This window comes from Echiichthys vipera (assembly GCF_963691815.1).
Source record: "Echiichthys vipera genome assembly, chromosome: 1".
Classification (NCBI taxonomy): domain Eukaryota; kingdom Metazoa; phylum Chordata; class Actinopteri; order Perciformes; family Trachinidae; genus Echiichthys; species Echiichthys vipera.
In genome coordinates, this window is record NC_139826.1 from 6475595 (window position 1) to 6497199 (window position 21605).

The 21605-nt window shown below is 39.9% G+C and overlaps 3 protein-coding genes across 3 annotated transcripts; all 3 read left to right on the forward strand.

The window, feature by feature from the left end:
- Positions 1–1577: 1577 nt before the first annotated feature.
- Positions 1578–10473, forward strand: LOC310947152 (low choriolytic enzyme-like). The gene is made up of 10 exons (XM_083913853.1): positions 1578–1699; positions 2159–2189; positions 2281–2346; positions 2813–2965; positions 6150–6267; positions 6352–6530; positions 6836–6917; positions 8981–9105; positions 9273–9336; positions 10263–10473. Exons 1-9 carry the CDS (start codon positions 1637–1639, stop codon positions 9332–9334), a joined length of 879 nt encoding a protein of 292 aa, XP_083769979.1. The 5' UTR covers positions 1578–1636; the 3' UTR covers positions 9335–9336; positions 10263–10473.
- On the forward strand, positions 3307–4863 carry LOC310948063 (uncharacterized protein; the record flags this gene model as incomplete). The annotated part of the gene is made up of 3 exons (XM_083915068.1): positions 3307–3334; positions 3420–3914; positions 4859–4863. The coding sequence occupies 3 exons, from the start codon at positions 3307–3309 to the stop codon at positions 4861–4863; spliced, it is 528 nt and encodes a 175-aa protein (XP_083771194.1).
- Positions 10474–13064: 2591 nt separating the features above from the next.
- Positions 13065–16187, forward strand: LOC310948164 (hatching enzyme 1.2-like; the record flags this gene model as incomplete). The annotated part of the gene is made up of 8 exons (XM_083915197.1): positions 13065–13142; positions 13712–13790; positions 13878–14033; positions 14666–14786; positions 14873–15051; positions 15687–15768; positions 15874–15998; positions 16132–16187. The coding sequence occupies 8 exons, from the start codon at positions 13065–13067 to the stop codon at positions 16185–16187; spliced, it is 876 nt and encodes a 291-aa protein (XP_083771323.1).
- Between the last annotated feature and the right edge of the window lie 5418 nt (positions 16188–21605).

Below are 21605 nucleotides of genomic sequence, written 5' to 3' on the forward strand. Positions count from 1 at the left end.
CTACCTAAAATGACCAAATATGAAACAATATTACAATAAAGTAATGCACTCAAACATAAATCACTGGGGCCTACTTTCCGAGTTTCTATTATCAGATTGAGCTATTCATCAACTTTATTTTTATACTGTGCATTTGATTACAGAACACAAAATCAACTTGAAACCTCATATTAAATATGTACCAGCAAAGCTGGCAAAGAGCATTGCAGTTTTGGGAAAAACACAATACGTTTTGAATCATAAAGCATTGAACACTGTATTGTTCACTTGTATTACTGTCTCTGAGTTATAGTGTAAAGGTCTGGGGCAATACCTGAGCCCCCTACAACCATTATTCACATTATGCACCAATATAAATGAAGCAGGAAACCATTTACTGCCTGGCAACATACAAAAACTGCTCTCCGACAGAGAGGGGGGAAGTTTCATTTTAAAAAAACAGTGTGTTCATATCACTCTGAAGTGTTTGCATTTCAATTCGTGAGTTGCATTTAATGATTGATTTTAATACAGCAAAGTTGAAAATTAAATCAATATAAGAAGATTTACAAAAATATATATTTTTGAGAGGTATAACGATGAAGTAGGAAGAGTGTGAGGTTAATTGTTTAAGCTATGTTTGGTGGATATTTGGGTTATCAGCACTGGGATCATTGTATGTTTGATAAATTCTATTTCATTTTAGTTATGTTACTGGTAAGATCCACAGATTGTTTCAGATAAGTAAAAACGTACGTACATACTCCTTTTTGGACTTCATATTTTATTTTGTGGTTTATTTACCGGAGGGTCGCCGGTTCGAGTCACTGTGTGGACCATGAATGGAGTGTGGACTGGTGGCTTGAGAGGTGCCAGTTCATCTCCTGGGCACTGCAGAGGTGCTGTTGAGCAAGGCACTGAACCCCCAACTGCTCGGGTGCTGATCCATTGGCAGCCCCCTCGCTCTGACATCTCTCCATTAATTGCATGTATATAGGTCCTGTTTGTGCATGTGTGTGTATTTCAGGCCTGTGTGTGTGTAACATGAACATAATAGCAGTGAAAAAATTGAATTTCCCTTGTGGGATAAATAAAAGCAATTCTTCTTCTTTTATGTTATTCATGCTATAAAGTTATCCTTTTTTATATTATTGTTGTTATTTTATATTTTGTTTATTTGGTATTGTTTGTTTTTTGATTTTACATCTTCAAACAAAACCAAACTAAATGCTAAAACACTGAACTTCCCTGTTATTTTCAGTGCTGCCAGACCCTCACAGGACTCCATCTCTATATTGTATCTTCCAAGAAGGTTTCAACCCAACAAAGTTTCTTTATAATCTGAGAGAAGAGCACATGATACAAACATGTACAGGCTGCATTTTGGAAAATGCACAAAGCATGGAATATTTTGATTTTGCAGCCATAAAAAACAACATCTCACAACACAAACACACAAAGCCCACATCTTACACAAACCACAGTACGTTTTAAGTAATAACTGCCACTTCCAGTTGAGCTGGATTTGTCAACAAGTCTTTGGTGAGCAGAATGCCATATTAGGATGAAAGTCAGTTGGCTCTCCTGGCTATAAAGGTTGGAACTCTTGTGGTTCCAGACATTTGCTTGGTCTGCTGCTGCTGTCCTACATCCAGCCATGATCCTCCAGGCTGCTGTGCTCAGTGTCCTCTTCAGTTCTGTCTACAGTTTTACCATACAGGTAAGCATCTGCTGACACTTTTCATTACCATGGACGGGCAGACCCTCAATGTTCCAATAATTAGATAAATGCATACAATTGTCTCTGAAACCATTTTAAATTGAATGCGATGCACTCCCAACAGCAAACATTTTATTTCATAGTGGAGGAAATTGACATGGAAAATGTTTCTTTTTCAAAAACAATAACATGTTTGATAACTTTGCCTTAAAAAATGTACAATATCATTTTGAAAAAGAAATTCTACTTTTCAAAATTGCCGCTATTACCCCTATTTCCCCCCACATGCTATCTCTATACAACCTGCATCTCCCACTACTCTCCAATCAAAGTTATATCTCTGCTGGAACTAATTTCTATCTTAATTTCATTATGAGCAAATGTCTCCATCTTTAATTCAGCAGGCTCAAAATCCATCCAATTTTGTTTAACCAACTTTTACTCTGTGTCTTACTACAGGCTTCTTTAGAAAAGGCAGAGGAGTACTCTGGTCAGTCATGGCAGCTTTTCTCATTTGTAAACATATGGTTGTGCATCATGTAACTGATACAGGACATGAACAAATTGTTTGTATTCCACAGGCAACACCATTGAGGAGGATGAGTTCAGTGTTTCCACGCTGTTAGAGAAGGCCAATGTTAATGTCGGTATGTTTAACTCATTATTATCCTTCCAGCAGCAAATGTACAGTACTAATAATCCAATGTTAACTAAAGAACACAAATACTCATTAAGATTATATTTATGATATCTATGTATTATCATGAATAAAATATTCATGGTAAGATTTTTTTTCTTTTTTTGGCAGTTTTCAAGCCTTCTATTAGATAGGACAGACAGGAAATGGGATGAGAGAGAGGGGGAGACACCCCTCGAGGACCTTCAGCCTCTTTACATGGGGCAGACCGCTCTAACCACTCAGCCGCGGTTGCCCCATAGATTATTATTTAAAAATAATACATAATGCCGGTGTCACAGAACATACCAACAGGCCTACTGCATCCTAAACACAACCATCAGTGTGGAAAGAGAGCATGTATCAGACCCAGATCTGACCTGTCCAAAATGAAATTCAACATTTTCTAAATCATCCTCATGTTTTGTTTTTTTCAGGAAAGAACTTTGAAGACCCTCTGGTCATATTTGGAGACATAGCAGTGCCAACAGGTCTAAAGAACGCTGATCCCTGTACAGCAAGAGGCTGCCTGTGGCCTAAAGCCACCGATGGCAACGTCTATGTACCCTACCGCATCTCCAACCAGTACTGTGAGTACTGAGGCAGCGCTTTTATTTTAGTTCTCTATTGCTCTTTATAATTCACCAATATCACATGCACAAGTGATTACTTGATTTAGTAGCAGCAGTTAGTAATAGCCTGGTAGTAGCAGTTACATTAGCTGTAGATGTATTAGAGCTAGCAGCAGCAATATAGTAGAAGTAGTCAATAGCAATTAGCTATTACCTACCACTAACTATTGCTATATCAATAGCAATAGTTAGTGGTAGGTAGGTGGTCATACTTTCTTGGTCAACTTAAGTCTCATACCTGCAGTATCATATCTTTATAAAGAAAAAAAACAAGCTATTTGTAACTTTATATATCCCCAATGAATTGCAACATCAACATCCCTTTTAGTAGTCTATATTTATTATTTAAACTGAAAACATTAAAAGGAACACAGACAAGTCATTTGTGCCTTTAAGTTTCTGACAACTCCAGTTTCAAGTTGTCAAAACAAGTCCAAATCACCATTTCTCCACATATCTAGTAGTAGTAGTAGTAGTAGTAGTAGTAGTAGTAGTAGTAGTAGTAGTAGTAGTAATAGCAGTGGTAGTAGAAGTAATAGCAGTGGTAGTAGTAGAAGTAGTAGTAGTAGTAGTAGCAGTGGTAGTAGTAGTAGTAGTAGTAATAGTAGTGGTAGTAGAAGTAATAGCAGTGGTAGTAGTAGTAGTAGTAGTAGTAGCAGTAGTAATAGCAGTAGTAGTAGTAGTAGTAGTAATAGCAGTGGTAGTAGTAGTAGTAGTAGTAATAGCAGTGGTAGTAGTAGTAGTAGTAGTAGTAGTAGTAGTAGTAGTAGTAGTAGTAATAGCAGTGGTAGTAGTAGTAGTAGTAGCAGCAATAGCAGTGGTAGTAGTAGTAGTAGTAGTAGTAATAGTAGTAGTAGTAGTAGTAGTAGTAGTAGTAGTAGTAGTAGTAGTAGTAGTAGTAGTTGTTGTAATAGCAGTGGTAGTAGTAGTAGTAGTAGTAGTAATAGTAGTAGTAGTAGTAGTAGTAGTAGTAGTAGTAGTAGTAGTAGTAGTAGTAGTAGTAGTTGTTGTAATAGCAGTGGTAGTTGTAGTAGTAGTAGTAGTAGCAATAACAGTGGTAGTAGTAGTATTAATAGCAGTGGTAGTAGTAGTAGTACTACTACTAGTATTAGTAGTAGTAGCAATAGTATTAGCAGTAGGCCTACTAGAAGTAAAAGCCTTAGCCATAAAAGAATAGCATGTAGCAATATTAGCAATACTTGTACACTATTGGTAACACCAGGCTAATAGTTAGCACTGGTGATGGGCAAATGAGACTTCATGAGCCTTTAGTTGTATTTGTTGAACCCACTAGATGGAGCTCTTTGTTTAGAGAAAAATGCTCAAAGAAAGGTAATTCAGTGAACTTTCAACTCTTTGTTAAACAAAGAGCATCATCTAGAGCAGGGGTGTCAAACAGATCAAGTAAAGGGCCATGTGGCTGCAGGTTTTCATTCCAACCAATCAAAAACACACCTGGTCCAACAAATCAACTGTGTGAAGACAGTTCAGGTGATTGAGTAAGTTGAGTCAGGTGTGTTTTTGATTGGTTGGAATGAAAACCTGCAGCCACAAGGTCCTTTACTGGATCAGTTTGATACCCCTGATCTAGAGCAGTGATTCTGAAACTGTGTACATGATTTAACACCTCAGTAAATATCAGGCTCTCTCAAGTCCCACCAAAATGTTCAAACACAGCAGCGTAGGCGGACACTATTCATCTACAGACAGGAAGGTCTCTTACTCATCAGAAGATGATTTAGTGATGACTGTCTGCAGCCACAGCCACGCTGTAGGAAGGTTAGCATCAGAACTGACATGTCAGTGTTTTAAACCGATCATTTCACCTCTGCTCACTCTCTTCCATCACAGTTTAGCTCCTAACTCATGGGTGTGACCATGCAGCAGGCTGTTACTGAAACAAAATATGACAGGAAATGCTGAACTTGAATTACAATTTTATGGATCTTAAAAAATTAAGTATTTTCTTTGTATTATATTAATTTAGTAATTAATGTTTCCTTTTTTATTTTGGATAGTCATTTACGTACCACCAGAGAGAGCATGACTAGCACCAGTGGTATAAGTACCACCGTTTGAGAACCAAGGATCTAGTGGATAAAGAAAATGGCTCATAAAGCTAAATGAAGCCTCATTTGCCCATCATTAGTTAGCAGCACATTATATATTATATATTAGTGGTAGTGATCAGTAGTTGCAGTAGTAGTTTCTAGTTGAAGTAGGCTAGAAGAAGCAGTAGTAGTAGTAGTAGTGGCAGTAGTAGTAGTAGTATTAGTAGTAGTAGTAGCTATTAGTGGCAGTAGTAGTAGTAGTAGTAGTAGTAGTAGTAGTAGTAGTAGTAGTAGTAGTAGTAGTAGTGGTAGTGGCAGTAGTAGTAGTAGTAGTGGCAGTAGTAGCAGTAGTAGTAGTAGTAGTAGCACTAGTAGTAGTAGTAGTAGTAGTAGTAGTATTAGTAGTAGTGGCAGTAGTAGTAGTAGTAGTAGTGGCAGTAGTAGCAGTAGTAGTAGTAGCAGTAGTAGTAGTAGTAGTAGTAGTGGCAGTAGTAGTAGTAGAAGTAGTAGTGGTAGTAGTCGTAGCAGTAGTGGTAGTAGTCGCAGTAGTAGTAGAAGTAGTAGTAGTAGTAGTAGTAGTAGTAGCAGTAATGGCAGTAGTAGTAGTAGTAGTAGTAGTAGTAGTAGTAGTAGTAGCAGTAGTGGCAGTAGTAGTAGTAGTAGTAGCAGTAGCAGTAGTAGTAGTAGAAGTAGTAGCAGTAGTAGTAGTAGTAGTAGTAGTAGTAGTAGCAGTAGCAGTAGTAGTAGTAGAAGTAGTAGCAGTAGTAGTAGTAGTAGTAGTAGTAGTAGTAGTAGTAGTAGTAGTAGTAGTAGTGGCAGTAGTAGTAGTAGTAGTAGTAGCATTAGCAGTAGTAGCAGTTGTAGCTTTAGTAGAAGCTGCAGTATAGTTAGTAGTAGTAGCAGTTATAGTGGTGCTAGTGTTAGCGCTCGTACTGTGTAGTAGTATACTAGTATAATACTATAGTAATATTATTATATATAACCTAATAAGTAAAAGTCCTTTTTTTATTCTAATATGGCAGAGTGAGTTTGAAGATGACAGCAAAACCCACTAAACTGATGATACATGTTTTTTCTGTTTTTCTGTCAAGCCCGCAGAGAGAGGGATACCATCATCCGAGGTCTGCGGTCATTTGCTGCATCCACCTGCATCCGCTTCACACCCCTGAATAGACAGAGAGACTTTGTGGATATCCAGTCTCGCTCAGGGTATGAAGTACACAATGCACATACCATGCATGAATATAGCCTACTCAAAGTCAGTCACAAGTTTTGTTTACTTCTATCTTTCAGGTGTTTCTCATTTGTTGGGCGTCGTGGTAATGCCCAGGTAGTGTCTTTGCAGCGCCAGGGCTGTGTTTTCCAGCAGATCATCCAACATGAGTTGCTCCACGCCCTGGGCTTCAACCACGAACAGACCCGCTCCGACAGGGACGAGCATGTTCGCATCCTGACGCAGAATGTCATTCCTGGTGGGTCAGGTTACACAACAACTTTAGCTTTTTCAAAAGAAAACAATCAAAATGGGGTCTAACAAATAATAGAAATGGCCTTTGTATCATTGTAACAAGTATAGAGTAGCTAGGGATGTGATTTCTCTGCTTATCAACACCTTTGGAATGACCGTGTGTACAGAAATAGTGACATTTGAAATAACGGCATGGCCTGCAGATGTATCCATATGCGGTATATATATATATATATATACTGTATATAGCCATATTGAATGGCAAACTATATCAGACAACCTTTGATTGAGCTGTGTGATCTCCTGCAGGAATGGCGTTCAATTTCAGGAAGATCCAAACGAGGAACCTTGGCACTCCCTATGACTACAACTCTGTCATGCACTATGGAAGGTAGCGTCTCACTTCACTTACTGAACTCAACAATAATAAACTGCAACAATATAACTATCAAATCATGTAATACACTGTAAGTAACACAGCTTTGCATTTTTAAAGGAGGGGCTCGTGTTTTTTCAAATCTTTTAAAACAATTCTCAAATACCCCTATGTACGTTGAACAAGTTGCTGGACACGTGAGGTGTAGTCTTTCTTCCTCTTCATACTGGTCACAAAGAGAGCCTCTTCTAATACAATTCAAATGAAGGAGACACAATCTACTTCATAACGTAAAATGAATAAATAAATGCATCTAAGTCCTCATACGTAGCTAAATTACAGACTAGCTTGATTGCCAGTGACTCCAAAAAGGACCTATATAACAGCCACGTGATCCACTGTTGTCTTAGCAGAACTACTTTAGTCTAGGAAACAAAATGACTGAGTTAGGCTTAGGAACATATTGTGGATTGAATTACTATGGATCACAGACATAACTGTCGCCCGTAAAAAAAATTGAAGTACTGTTTTGTTGGCTTTTTGTTTCACAGGGCACACAAACCCTGGTAATTACCAAGAACAACACATGTAAATATGTGGCGTTATACCCTGCTTGGCCAACCTACTTATACTTCTGTTTCTGTGGTGAGGCCATCTTAGCTTTAGATTAGTCTCTCTCTCTGGATGTAGTGGGTACATCCTCTGCGGCACCCTATCCACTCTTTATGTTATCTCTTTTGCAAGGGCACTGTTGCTGCATCCGTGGCACGCAAAACAATTGTTACTGGTTTAAAAAAATAGCCCAGAGCATTTTTTCCTCTTATACCAGAGTGTTAAAGGTTGAATATGTAGAATCTTTATTAAAAGCTATATATATAAAAGAAAAATGACACCCACAGGGCGTTTTGAGGGGTACAGAATGAAAGTATTACTTTTCCATAAAAAATAGATTTAGTCTATATTTTCATAGATTGAGTTAATATTTTTTCAAGATGATCTTTTTGGCAGTTCCTCAAGCCTTTTTATTAGAGGACAGACAGGAAATGGGGTGAGAGAGAGGGGGAGACACGCAGCAAACAGCAAACGGCCTCAAGGACCTTCAGCCTCTTTACGTGGGGTGACTGCTCTAACCACTGTTCCACTGGCGGCCCCATGAATTCATTTTTTTTTTTTATTTGACGGGTTTGACAATGACTCTCTGTCCCGTTCTGTTTCCATGGTAGCAGCCAATAGCATTGGGTGTTGCTGGTTGCAAGGGTTGTCTGTTGTTGGGTGCAGCTACTGTAGGCTGGCACTGGGTGAAATGAAGTTTTCCAATCCTGCAGCTGCTTCGGAGCCTCAGTGAAGGGGACGTTATTTGTCCCAGCAGCTGAGTGAGCGGAGACGGCCAAAAACCAGAGTCAATATAGGCCGGGCATTCACTCCATGGACTGAGAGAAAGGAGAGAAACGCCATTCAAACGCACGCCCACATGGCTACCGTTCTCCTTGATCGCTAACATCGCTTTCATCTTTACTTAACTGGAATGGCTAACGCTAACTGTCAGTCAAACTCCTTTAATCCTTGTTTTTACGGTGAAATTTGCCGAAGGGGATGGGTTCAAACAGGCTCAAACGGACTCTGGCAACAAACCTGGTGACCCGACTGCCAGAATTAATTTTTGTTGACAACGATATTGATACACTGGATGGCGGTGTTCTGCTCACTTTCCATATTCAACCTTTAACTTGTATGGCCAGACCATACGGCAGAGCTGAAGTATGGTCTGGCAATGCAAGACTAGCTTTGGATGAACTTTAGTCTGACTGTCAGACAAAAGCAGTGCAGTAAAAAGTACACTATTTACTCTGAGATGTAGGCTAGTGGAGTAGAAGTATAAAGGAGCAGTTCAAAGATTCAAATGTAAACACTAAAATTGAAGAACCTGGGATTTGTACTGAAGTACAGTACTTGACCACCACTGGTTCTTCTACCACAAAACTTCTTAACGCAGCTTTAATCTTGCAGACATCAGCGTTCAGTGGTCATTCAATAAGTGTACAGTTTAAACCTCTCATCACTGTGTGTTTGCACCATAGGTTTGCTTTCTCCAGGAACAGGCAGCCAACCATTGTTCCCATCCCCAACAACAATGTAGCCATCGGTAGGGCCACCCAGATGAGTGCGACTGACATCCTTCGGGTGAACCGCCTTTATCGCTGCAGTACGTACCTTTTTACCCTTGTGGTCTGTTATCTTACAAATAAATCACATACGTTCTAACCTGTCTTCCTACTGATAGAACCGACATACTCAAAACCGTTTGTGTGCTTTCAAAGAAATCAAGCAGCTATTACAGACTTTGCTGTCTTTTTTTTCAATTCATGTCAGATTCAACTGCTTCCAGACCTGAACAGGAACCTGAGCAAAGAAACCATTTCCTCGAGAAATAAAAGTGAGTTGCTATGTTCACGCTATCATCAGTATGAGCTAGCGTAAGTATAATAGTTAGTTTAACGTAGCTGTAGGCATACGTCCTGCCTTCAGATGGACGTTTTCCTCTCTTTTTAGGCTTTTAGTAGCTTTTGTTCATTTATTCTTTTTTTACAGCACACATTTATTTTGTTATTCAGGTTGTAAGACAGATAATAGAAAACCTGAATGCACATTTACGTGTGTTTCCTGCCTAACTTGCCTGATTTTCAAAACTTGGGCGACATCAGCCGTAACACATGTTTTGTAATTGAATCATAAGAAGGCAAAGACCGGATGATTCAGTCCAGAGGCATGTAACCAAACATGATTAGTCCACAAACATGGCAGTGGACTGGCATCATTGCCTGGTTGCTCTCGTGAGTTGGCTATGATTTGCAGTGAAAAAAACCCAACTAAAACTCTCTCTTTCTCAAAAATAATGACTTAAAATCTCAAAATATGAATTTTTTTTCTTTAAATAATAACCCAATACCTCTAAATAATGAGAAACTTTCTTGAAATAATGACTCGCGATTTAAAATCAGAACTATTAACATAAAACTGTGGGATGTAAATGATCTATCATTCTTCATTCATCCTTTTTTTCATCATTTTTACATACATTCATGTATACATGGGGGAAAAAAACAAACCAAGAAAAGCAGTCCTCACAATAATACCAATAATACTCTTCCTAATAATAAAGAAATAATAAAACGAGACAAAAACAAACATTGTTTAATTCTTCATTTATCTGACCTATTTTTGACCCTCAACGTATTTTATCTTGTCAGTGGCTTACAGTTGTTGCTTTGCAAATTGTAATGTGTAAGGATTATTCATTTGCACTGCACTGTTCTGTTTATTAACTTTTTAAAAAAATAAATTACCATCTTTTTCCAACAGGAAATCAAGAGGAAATGAGGCAAATGAATGCAACATATCAATAAGCAACCAACCAACAGAAATGCATCTTGTGCTTACTGAATGCGCTTTAATTCAGACTGATTAAAATAGCTTGTGTGCTGTCCTAATGAGAAACAAAAAGTGTCCACATAATCACAAATGTACACTTACATGAATAACTGCTTGTGAGCTTGATTGAATGCTGGTAATTAATAAAAAAGTGTTTATTCACATATCATAACCTCAGGCTGTGTCTGTTTGAACCCCAGCACAAAAGATTTGAGCCCAAAACAAGGTGGCCTTCATCTAGAAGCAGAGTTCAGTGTGCATCAGCGTAATTCACATTTCCTGTCATTCTCACTTTGATGGCCTTCATGAACAGGGCCATGCTTGATACGCACACAGGTGATCAAACATAGGGCACACCAGTTGATAAGCCTTACACTGAATGCAAGACTCAGCATATACAGTATAGTATTTCCATTCACTCACACACACACACACACACACACACACACACACACACGCACGCAAGCGCGCACACACACACACACACACACACACACACACACACACACACACACACACACACACACACAAACACAAGCACACACACACACACACACACACACAAACACTCATACACACACACATACACGGTTCATGTCTTGAATTCTGAGAAGAGAGAATAACAAATACAACCCTGTAAAATATTATACCATCCCATAGATACATACTATGAAAATAGGAGTTCATTCCACCATGACAATGTATTATCAGCACAATGTACTTAAAAGTATCAAAAGTAAGAGCATTCATTATGCAGAAGTGTTTAGTAATTCAGTATATAACTCATACTATATATATATATATATATATATATATATATATATATATATATAGCATCTTATATATAGAGCATCTTTAGATTGGGTCAAAAGCGTTCTTACTAGTGAGTATAGTACTGCATCATATCATATAAAGAAAGCATATGTGTATTTTGTATAGATACATACCTTTATTTACAGCTACAGCATTGTTGGTAATTTTCTGTAAAGAAAGAGTTGTTTTTTTTCATACTTGCTGATACTGAAACTGTTGCTCTAGCTCTCTCTGATGAAAACTAGGTAAAACAAAATGGAACAGCGCTGCCTAGTATCTTAGTTTGATCAGAGTTCAGAGCAGTCTTTGATAATGCATCAGCTCCTCAGCTCTGATTGGTTGTTTTTCTTCAGGCACGGTGGTAATTAGCAGATGCCATTAGGAGCACACTAAACAAAAAGTGGAGGTAGAGATACTTGACTTTTTTTTACAGATCGTCGGTCTCATTCTGCTGTCTGGATATAGTGACAGTTTCAGAAAATGTGAAAATGAATTTTTCATAAAGTTAACGACTTCAGCTTTAATCAGGTATGAGCTATTAAGAGCAAAGCTCTCTATTGCAATGGTGCCCTTTAGAAATCAAAAAGAGGTTTACTGACCTGACTCCATCAGATCGACTGATTTGCATTATTTGCATTTGCTCTCCATCTAGGGATTTCTGTTTGGAGATCTTTCGGGAAGGGGCAAAAATACTGGTTGCTTATTGGATAAACCCTAAGTCACCACCTATATTGGTGATAGACAGGCCAAATCAACCAATCAGATCAACGACGCGTATGACCTACTTACAAAGCGTTGAGGCAAAGTAAACAACATGTCAGTAAAGGATATTTGCTGTTTGTGTAATGTGAATTTACGAATAAAAGGCACAATTTCAGGAGCCAGAAGGATACAAGAGAAAAAAGCATTAGCGAGCAGCTTGTTCAATAGCTGCGCTCATCTCATACGCGGAAGCCGCCATGTGTCACAGTCGCTCCTCGTTTCATCACACTTCGCCTCAAAACCAACGCTTATTGGTTCAGTCGCTTGGGCAACCTTCTGCAAATTTTCTTTCCTTTTATTTTGTACACCCCTGCATGTGTGAGTCATACTCCAGCTTCTACTGTGTAATCAAAGCAGATACATATTTAAATGTGAATGTTAATCTTTAATGAAAGTAAAACGGAAGTCCTGATATTTGAACCAGGTGGTGCCTGCCATGCCCCTCATATCCTACTAAACATTGGACGTCAGATAAGATGTGCAGTGTCACATGACTCCAAAAAGCAGGACCAAAATGCAGACACGGACAACGAGTAAGATTTAAACAGATATTTAATCAATGAAAATAAGTAACAAACAAAAACCAGGGTAAATGTCTCATCTCATCTTCATCCGCTTATCCGGGGTCGGGTCGCGGGGGCAGCAGGGTAAATGTGATTTCATTAATTATTCACATTAACAGCAGAGGCAGACTGAATGATAAATGTAACTAAACACTTATCACACTTGTTAGTTGACCTGTGTTAATCCATGAAAATGGAGCAAATGGTAAGAACCAACATAGAAGCTCCTTTTTTATATTTCCGTATGTTTTGTACAGTATGATGGTTAATGCAACAAGTGTCCTTTTTCCCACCCATAATGTTATTGAGATGTGTTTATCTGTGCATGTGACTGATAAGCCTGTGAGTTCGGCTGATTCATTGGCCTTCTCAGTCCCCAGATAATCCCTATTTGGGCTCACAGACACAGTTGATCGTGTATAAAAACCCTGAGTGAACGCTCAACTGCACAAGTCCACACAGAGGATCCAAAGTGAGTCTGACGTCTGCAGAATGCAGCGTGTGCTCTTTGAGAGCAGCTGTGTGTTTTAAGACTCAAACGTTGTATCTTTCCTCTGAGAGCTGATTCCTGTGTGTGTCCTGCAGGTCTGCTGGGATGGCTCGCATGTCTGTTTTCAGGTTCTCCGCTCTGGCTCTGCTGCTGCTGTCCGCCTGCTGTTGGGCCGACAATGAGGTAGGATCTTAGTGGAAGAGACAACGAGAGCACGGTGTGATATCTGGTCCTACGTCATGTTGCAGCACAACACTTCCAGATGTTATAAAATGTGTTTAACCTCAACTGCCATGGTCACGAACATGAAAGGACTTTTATCTCTCATATGGAGTTTCTTCACATTCTCAAGTATTTTGTTAGGAGATTCATTTGAGCATTTATTCCCACGTCAGATGACAAGTTTACACAATTTTTAGTACTATCTGAATACTGCCCGCGGATGATGACAGTTTGGATGATACAGAGCACTTTGTCTGTGTTTTCTGTACGTTAAGTGTGATGATGTCTCCCAGTCTCTTTGTTCTTCTAACAGTTTTAATGTGAGCATGCCACTTTAAGACAGTATTTGGTTGAAAAATATTCTGTTAACTTTGGTGGTTCTATCTCTTTCTAATGTGTTTGTTTGTTCTCCTCTCATCCCACGCTGAACCTGCAGGCAGGTGTGTAATCTATTCTAATGATCAGACTGATTGTGTTGCTCCTGGTGTGTTTTCTACAAAGTCAAATGTCTCCTTGTTGTTGTTGTTGACGTCACTGCAGAGGACTTTGCAGAGGAGGACTCAGAGCTTTCTGTCTCTGAACTTCTGGAGAGAGCCAACAGTAATCTGAGTGAGTGTGAGCTGCTGCACTCTCCATTTTCTTCTTCTACCAGAAGCTCTTCAGCAGCGTTTTCACTTGCTGTGTGACGTGTTTCAGTTCGTTCTGCTGATGATCCCATCCTGACCGGAGGTGACATCGCCGTCGACACCGAGGCCGAGAAAAACGCCGACCCCTGCACCAGCCGAGGCTGCAAGTGGGGCAAGTTCACTGACGGGAAGGTCTACATTCCTTATTACATCAACAATCACTTCTGTAAGTTTCACACAGACTGTATTCACTGTCCATATACACTGTTAATGCAGCCTGTTGAGAGGGAGATTGACTGTACCAGAGAAGCAACTGTTCAGAGTTACTTTTTCCAGCTCGACCCAGAGATGCTTTGTACCACATTTGGTGACGATTGCTGAGAATCTGTAGAAGTAGCAAAAAAAAACTGATTTGGACACAATGGAAAATGCAAATGGGTGTGGATGATATGGAAAGATTCATATGGATCCACAGAATCCAGGAAAAAGTTGTTGTAGGGGTGTCCCCGAAATGTTCATAGTCGAATCTGACTCGTCACGTCTTGCCTATAGACTATAGTATTTATTTATTTTTCAAAGGACTCACAGAAAGACAGACAGAGGTTCCTTGCTTTAAAGTTAGATTATTTTTTTCCTTGCCAGCAACAAAACATGATGTACGAGCCATCAGAAGCTCCTCTTATTTAAACTAAACTCACTAAACACTTTTAGGGCTCCAATCCAAAGGAATGATTGTCTTTATCAAACTCAATTTCCAGAATAGAAAAGCTGTCAAACATCGGGGCCACCATGGCGCCGTGTTTATCTTGTGCTGTGTGATGGTTAAAAACTAAATGTTGTGTGCTGCCGTCCTGCCAGCCTCCCGTGAGAAGGCCATCATCACCCGTGGACTGGAATCCTTCTCCTCCTTCTCCTGCATCCGCTTCAGGCCCAGCAGAAGCAGCGACCGCGACTGGCTGAGCATCGAGTCCCAGAGCGGGTAAGAAAGTGAAGTTGGGGAGAAGTTTGAGTGGACAGCTATTCTCACAATTCACTGTTCTTCAACTCACCTCTGATCCTTTCCAGCTGCTGGTCCTACGTTGGCCGTCGTGGTGGTAAGCAGGTGGTGTCTCTGGCCCGCCGTGGATGTCTTTACCACGGCACCGTCCAGCATGAGCTGCTCCACGCTCTGGGCTTCAACCATGAACAGACCCGCTCTGACAGGGACAACCACATCAGAGTCATGCTGCAAAACGTTCAGTCTGGTAATGGAGCTCTTTATAACTCACAATGGCACATTAGAGAGGAGACCGAGTCAACTGCAGACCGGTTCACATAAGAGACACTGAGTATTGTTTTCTAATGTTTAATATTTCATGATAAACTTTCTGAACAAAAACACTAAAAAATGCTGAGGAGCAAAAGAGGTTTCATGAACCATTAGTTGTATTTGTTGAGTCCACTCGATGGAGCTCTTGGTTTCAAGAAAAAGGCTCAATGAATGGTAATTCAGTGGACTTTCAACCCTTTAATGAACAAGGAGCATCATCTAGTGGTCTTTGAAAATATTCCTGTTAATTTGCTGTAGTTTAATGGAGCCTCATTTGCCCATCACTGAATGTAAGTATTCAGTGGGCCCCTGGGGTCTCCTAGTGGACAAAAAGAGCCTGAACGTCACACTGCCAGGGGAACACCACACTGGAGCAAATGGCCGATCCTCCATGAAACAGGAGCTCATCGTGTGAATGCAGTTTTCTGGATATAAAACCATCAGGACCAAAACAAGGAGCTCTGCTGCTTATTGGGATCTTTGTCCAGCTACTGGACTCCTTTCTGTTCACAGTCAAAGTGATTTCAAACCAGACAAATGTCACTTTATTCTTGTTTCATGTCTTTTCAGGAATGGAGCACAACTTCAGGAAGATTGCCACCCTCAACCAGGGCACTCCCTACGATTACAACTCTGTCATGCAGTACCATAAGTGAGAACACCTGGCTTCACTTCAGCCCTGCGGACTGTGTGTCTTTGAACATGTGTGTGCAGGATGTGCTGTGGTTCCCTCTGACTGCTCTGTGTCCTCTTGCAGGTACGCCTTCTCCAAGAACAACCAGCCCACCATGGTCCCCATCCCTAACGCCAACGTGTCCTTCGGCAGCGCTAAGGAGATGAGTCGCAATGACATCGCCAGGCTCAACACTCTCTACGGCTGCTGTGAGTGGCAGCATGAGACCATTATGAATATATATGTACACACTGTCTGTATTCAGCACTCAGTTTGGACCTAATCCACCTCTGTAATGTTCACTGTTACAGAGGAAGCCTGTTCAGATGTGCTGATGGACAGATCAGAGGGAAGACCGTCTCCTCGAGCTCACCGGACAACAGAAGCTGCAGACGTGAACTCATCAGCACAACAGTTAATGGTCATGCTATAAAGTTCCTTTGACTCAAACACAGTGCTCTCTTTTCATTCTTTTGTTTTCTCAAAGGTGCATATTCAGTCAATCAGTATATTTATATCAAGCAGTGGTGTAAAAAACAGTTTCCCAAAGTTACTGACTAAATATTTATAGGAACTTAGAGGAAGGTTCGATGGACTTCTGCAGTAGCTGTTTCTACAACTGTAGCAACTCCAGGAAACAAAACTCAAAGTCACTTTGAGGATGAGGTCGGGCCTGGATTGGTTGTATGACTCACTAACAAAAAGTACATGTAGGAAAATTTGTTCAAACCCATAACTATTTCCCCTAAAATGTAAATTTTTGGGGGCATAATAGACCACATAGAACAGATCTCTGATTATTTTTTCTCAGAGATCTGAAATGCTACATATATGGTATGTCACATTGACTGCTACTGTAATTCAGTAATTATCAATTAATATGACACGTTTTTCTGACATTTGGTTCACTATGCTTTGAATTAAATGATATTAATCCTCCTTAAGTGTCCTTAAACCCTGAAAAAATATTTATTCACTCAAATTTAGTTGTTGTTGTCTCTAGGCAGAAAAGGCTTCCAGCTCTCTGTTCACTCAGTGGTTCGGATCATGAGGTCCAGAGCTGTTTATTAATGAAGTAAGTGACAGTTAAATCAGATCAAAGTCTGCTTTTAGTGGGCGGAACCAAAAGCAGTGAGCATGAAGAGTTAGAACAATAGACTGTAGAAAAAAATGGACATAGCATACCTGTCTGGGTCCGTCCTCTCAACTTGATCCAATCGTAATCACTTACGGGAGTCACCATCTTGTCAGACTTTGACTTTCAGCCTCAGCCATCCTCTGACCAAAAAAGGGCATTGATGTGATGCTGTGACCCCCCCCTTGTTGTCATGGAGATATGATCTAAACATACAGACTAAAATGTTTAAAGATGCTGTTAAAACGGCCTGTTTAACAACACTCCAACTGGACATTCAGAGACATCCAGTTTTCGGATCAACCAGGAAGTCGCTGTGGTGGGGGCTTGGTTAAAACAATATCACTACAGTTGCTACGGAGGAAGACAACAACACTACCACTACTTTTTCATGGCTGCTTTTGAAGATAAAGACCAACTCCAGCACTAGAATGAACAGAAAAGGGGAAAAGTGTTGAAAGGCATTTTAAGATCGACAGTGATAATGCTGTCTGTTAAGACTTACAGGTTGTGTTGTTGCAGTTGCTGCTTTTGTCCTCTGATAAACCGTCAGCTGGGGCTAATAATGGATTCACAGTGTGTGTGTGTGTGTGTGTGTGTGTGTGTGTGTGTGTGTGTGTGTGCATGCATTGGAGCTGTGTGTCGGAGCTTGTTTTGCAGCGTGTCAGAGCAGTTCACATATTTAAAAAATATCCAAAAACATTATGATTTCGTGATGTTGAAGGCCAGACCCCACAGTTTGCTACTGGTCACAATGATATTTACTTAATATGTTTTATATGAATTTGTTGCGCAAATGTAATAAAGGGCATGTTAGGTAAGCATTAACAAAAAAAAAAAGCATTTTAGTTCTGTTGCATGTTGACCAGGCACACAGCCATCTTAGAAATGTTGTCATGGGAACGCAAACACACAAACTTTCACATGATTGCACCCAACCGGATTCTGATAAGAGTTTGATTTTTGGAGCTTGCAAATGCTGTTCACATAATGAAAGTTTGTGGGCCCTAGAAAAGTGCACTTTCAAAGCAGAAAACTATGTGAAGCTCAGTGCTCGAAACACCCAAACTATGTGACATCAAATTTACACATACAAACACAAATAATAAATTTTTTCCCTACTTTTACAGACAAATCCAACTACACAAAACAATTTGGGGTTATAAGGGTAAGAGTTGGTCTGTGAATATTCTCATTTGTCCAGGTTGTCGTTATCCCCAAAGCAATTTCAGTCAAAAGCAACTGGACTTGGTTATTTGTCAGGAAGACGTTTCACCTCTCATCCAAGAGGCTTCATCAGTTCATGTACGCATCTGACCAGGCTGGGACTGGACCAGGACCAGGACCAGGCTTTGACTGGTAAGAGTTACGTGGTGGAACTATTTCTTACAGTGACTGTGCAGCTTCTTGGAGTCAGTGAGGTACAAACCAACAAATGAGATAAACATTAATCAGTGAGCTTCAGGGATGTTGTGTACTTTTGAACTGGGCAGAGCTCCTTCCCCTGGTTCCAGTCTTCGTGCTAAGCTAGGCTAACCAACTCCCGACTCGAGCTCTAAAACCACAGTAGTATTAGATGGTAGCATTTGGTAAACTGACCAGATTTATGACACAAAATCCTTTCGGTTCATAGGCGTAAAAACATGTACTTGTTTAAAACACTACATGAATGTGTCCATAAACAAAAGAGTTTTTGTCTTTGAAACGGGACTCTGCCCTTACCATTCATTTAGCAGTTTCTCTCACCCTATTTCTCCTAAATTACAAAGGAATTGATTAACAACGAGTTTTTTCCTCTGATCAAAGCAGCTGAGATCAAGAACATCTATAAAATCAGCAGTGATAAACAGGTATCAGACACTCCACCCAAACTAAGGCCTCCTCCTTACACCAGATGATTTTCACAAGATTTGGGGAAGACTTTGAAATGGAAAATGACACAGTTCATGTTGAATGACAACCTGGGGTATATGGTTTTAGAAAAGATATGGTTTTAAGGCCACTATCGTCTGCTTTCAAGTGTCCCTGTGTTCACCAGAGTCAAACTAAACTGGATATAACATGTAGCCGACCCATTTTGAACAGAAGGCTTAACATCCTGCTGCTGTTGGAATATTATTCTAAAGATTGTTTAGCTTTAAGCATTTGAACCATGCTAACGCGACTGGAGGAAGACGTCTTGTCAGAGCAAATACAACTCAACTCAAAAATATACCAAATGAAGAGGTGGATCTGTCACCACGGTAACACACAGTGACTTAGATAAGTCTACTGGTTACTGAAAAAAAGATCAGTGTACTACGTTACCTAGTAAACTAACGTGTTAGTGACATCCCTGGTCAGCACTGACAGTAACATGCTGACACCTGATGAACACTTTATAATAAGTTCCTGGGGGTTTTCTTTAATGACAAGGAACTACTGGTCTCTAAGGAGCTCGAGTGACAATGAAGCGTCATAAGAATAAAACTGTGTGCAGTAGAGTAGAACTAAACAGTTGTTAGTTGCATCGCTGCTAATGATGTTAGCAATAGATGTGAACCCCCAACTTGGCAGCCCCCTCGCTCTGACATCTCTCCTTTATTGCATGTACATAGGTCATGTTTGTGCATGTGTGTATTTCGGGCCTGTGTGTGTGTGTGAAGTCACCCCTGCTGAACACAAGAGAGAATGCAGGTTTAAAGCACAGAAAATAAGTGTACGCTATATCCCAAAAGGCTGAATGATTTAAATAACTAACAGAATATTAACAGGTACATTACAGAGCACAAGGGCACATCAGCACTCCCCCTCATTATTTTATGCATGAACAGCGGCTTCAACAAATCTAGACTCTGTCAGACATCAAAAAGTGTTCAGAGTCTTTGCCCATCCCCTTCAATGAAACATATCACTGATACAAAGTATGTTTAACACTATAATAACTGAAAATCAGCCTGCATTTTGAAAGTGGATCATTTTTATGCAGTCATTAAGTACAGCAAGCACAGTACATATCAGCTGGATAGAGTGATGAGTCCCCACTAGACTACACATTTGTAACACCCCTGCGGTGGGTGGGGTTGTACTGACAACAGTGTGTTGAATGTCTCACACTGATAAGAGCAGAGGGGTGTGTGTGTGTGCTTTCTTCCTCCCAGTCTGAGTGACAGATGTTTCAGAGTCAGACTCTCTCAGTTCTCCAACATGACCTCCAAGTGTTGAGGAGGAAATAATCATGGAAAAGTTAGATAGCTGACGGGAAACTCTATAAAATGTATTTATGATTCTATCATTTTTATTGTGTGCCGTCTATTATGGATCAATATAACTTTCAAGTTTTTCATTCAACAGTTCTTATATGTAGAAAAACTAGTCCCACTCATTGTATCATGTAAACATCGCTGAGGGTTGTATGAGTACTTGGGATTTTTTTCCGTGAGTCTGGGAATTTTGCCAATAGGGTGGTTACATTCTATGAAAAAATATTGCCACATATAAAGGGTGGTTGGACTAGAGTAGACTTAAAAATCAATCCCATCAGAAAGGAATATTTAGTATCTGTTCTGTAGCTTTCTATGTACTTAGACTTAGACTTCTCTTTAGTGATCCCCTTGGGTTGAACTCCTGCAAGGAAATTGAATTTCCAGCAGTTTACAAAAAACACATGGGAGGTATAAAAAATACTGTATAGGATAACCAATAAACTCTTAACTAAATAGATGCAGAAAGTATACACTATATAAGATTAAATCATTGCACTTAAGTAGTGGATAAAGTTATTGCACAAAGAAAAGAAGATAAGTGTCCAGGTGTGTAAGAATAGATTATTAATTGCACAGTGAGTAGCTCCCACTCCCTTCTGTTCTCTTTATTTCCTTCTCCCCCTGAGTGAGGAATTGGAGAGGGTGATGGCCTGAGGGACAAAGGAGTTCTTGAGCCTGTTGGTCCTACATACATGTTAACACATGACAGTGGACATCTGCAATATAATTCCAACTGAAAATAAACCCCATCTTTTGATCAAGACCGTATATAAAGCTCCAGAACAGCTAAACCTTGAGGTGCGTTATTATTATTAATGCGATCAGAAACTAGAAGGGCACCTGGAGAGCGTAGACCTCTGTGAAGGCCATGCCCCATCTTGCAATGTTAACAAAAGTGAAAAATAATTTGTGTTTTCGCCCCGTGATTTGGATTTTTACCACATTTCATGACAATCGGGCTGGTAGTTTTTCCGTAATCCTACTGACACACAGACAAACAAACTGACACTCAACTCAACAGCTCCACGCAGTGTACATTATATGTTCTGATTTAGGGCTTAGGCAATTTAGTTTCAGACATCAGGGATCTTAATGTTACAGGAAAAGAAAACTTTGTGTCAGTAGTCTGGGTAAGATCTTTCTGTATTTCCAAATGACAATGTCAGCTCCATAAGGAAACCATTTGGTGCAGAAGATCTCAGCTGACCTCAACCCATCCAACACATTTGGGTTGTGTCGTGTTGGACCTTATTCATGCTCTTGTGTTTGAATGGGAGCAAAACTCCAACATCAGTTATTAGAACAGAGTGAACTTTTCAACAATCACTTATGTGTAATCTTTGAGTGTCATTATCTGGCTGTTAATTTGTGATGTAACACCCTCTCAAAATATGATTTCCGGGTCCAAGCCTCGTATTTCTACTTCTATTCCTCGT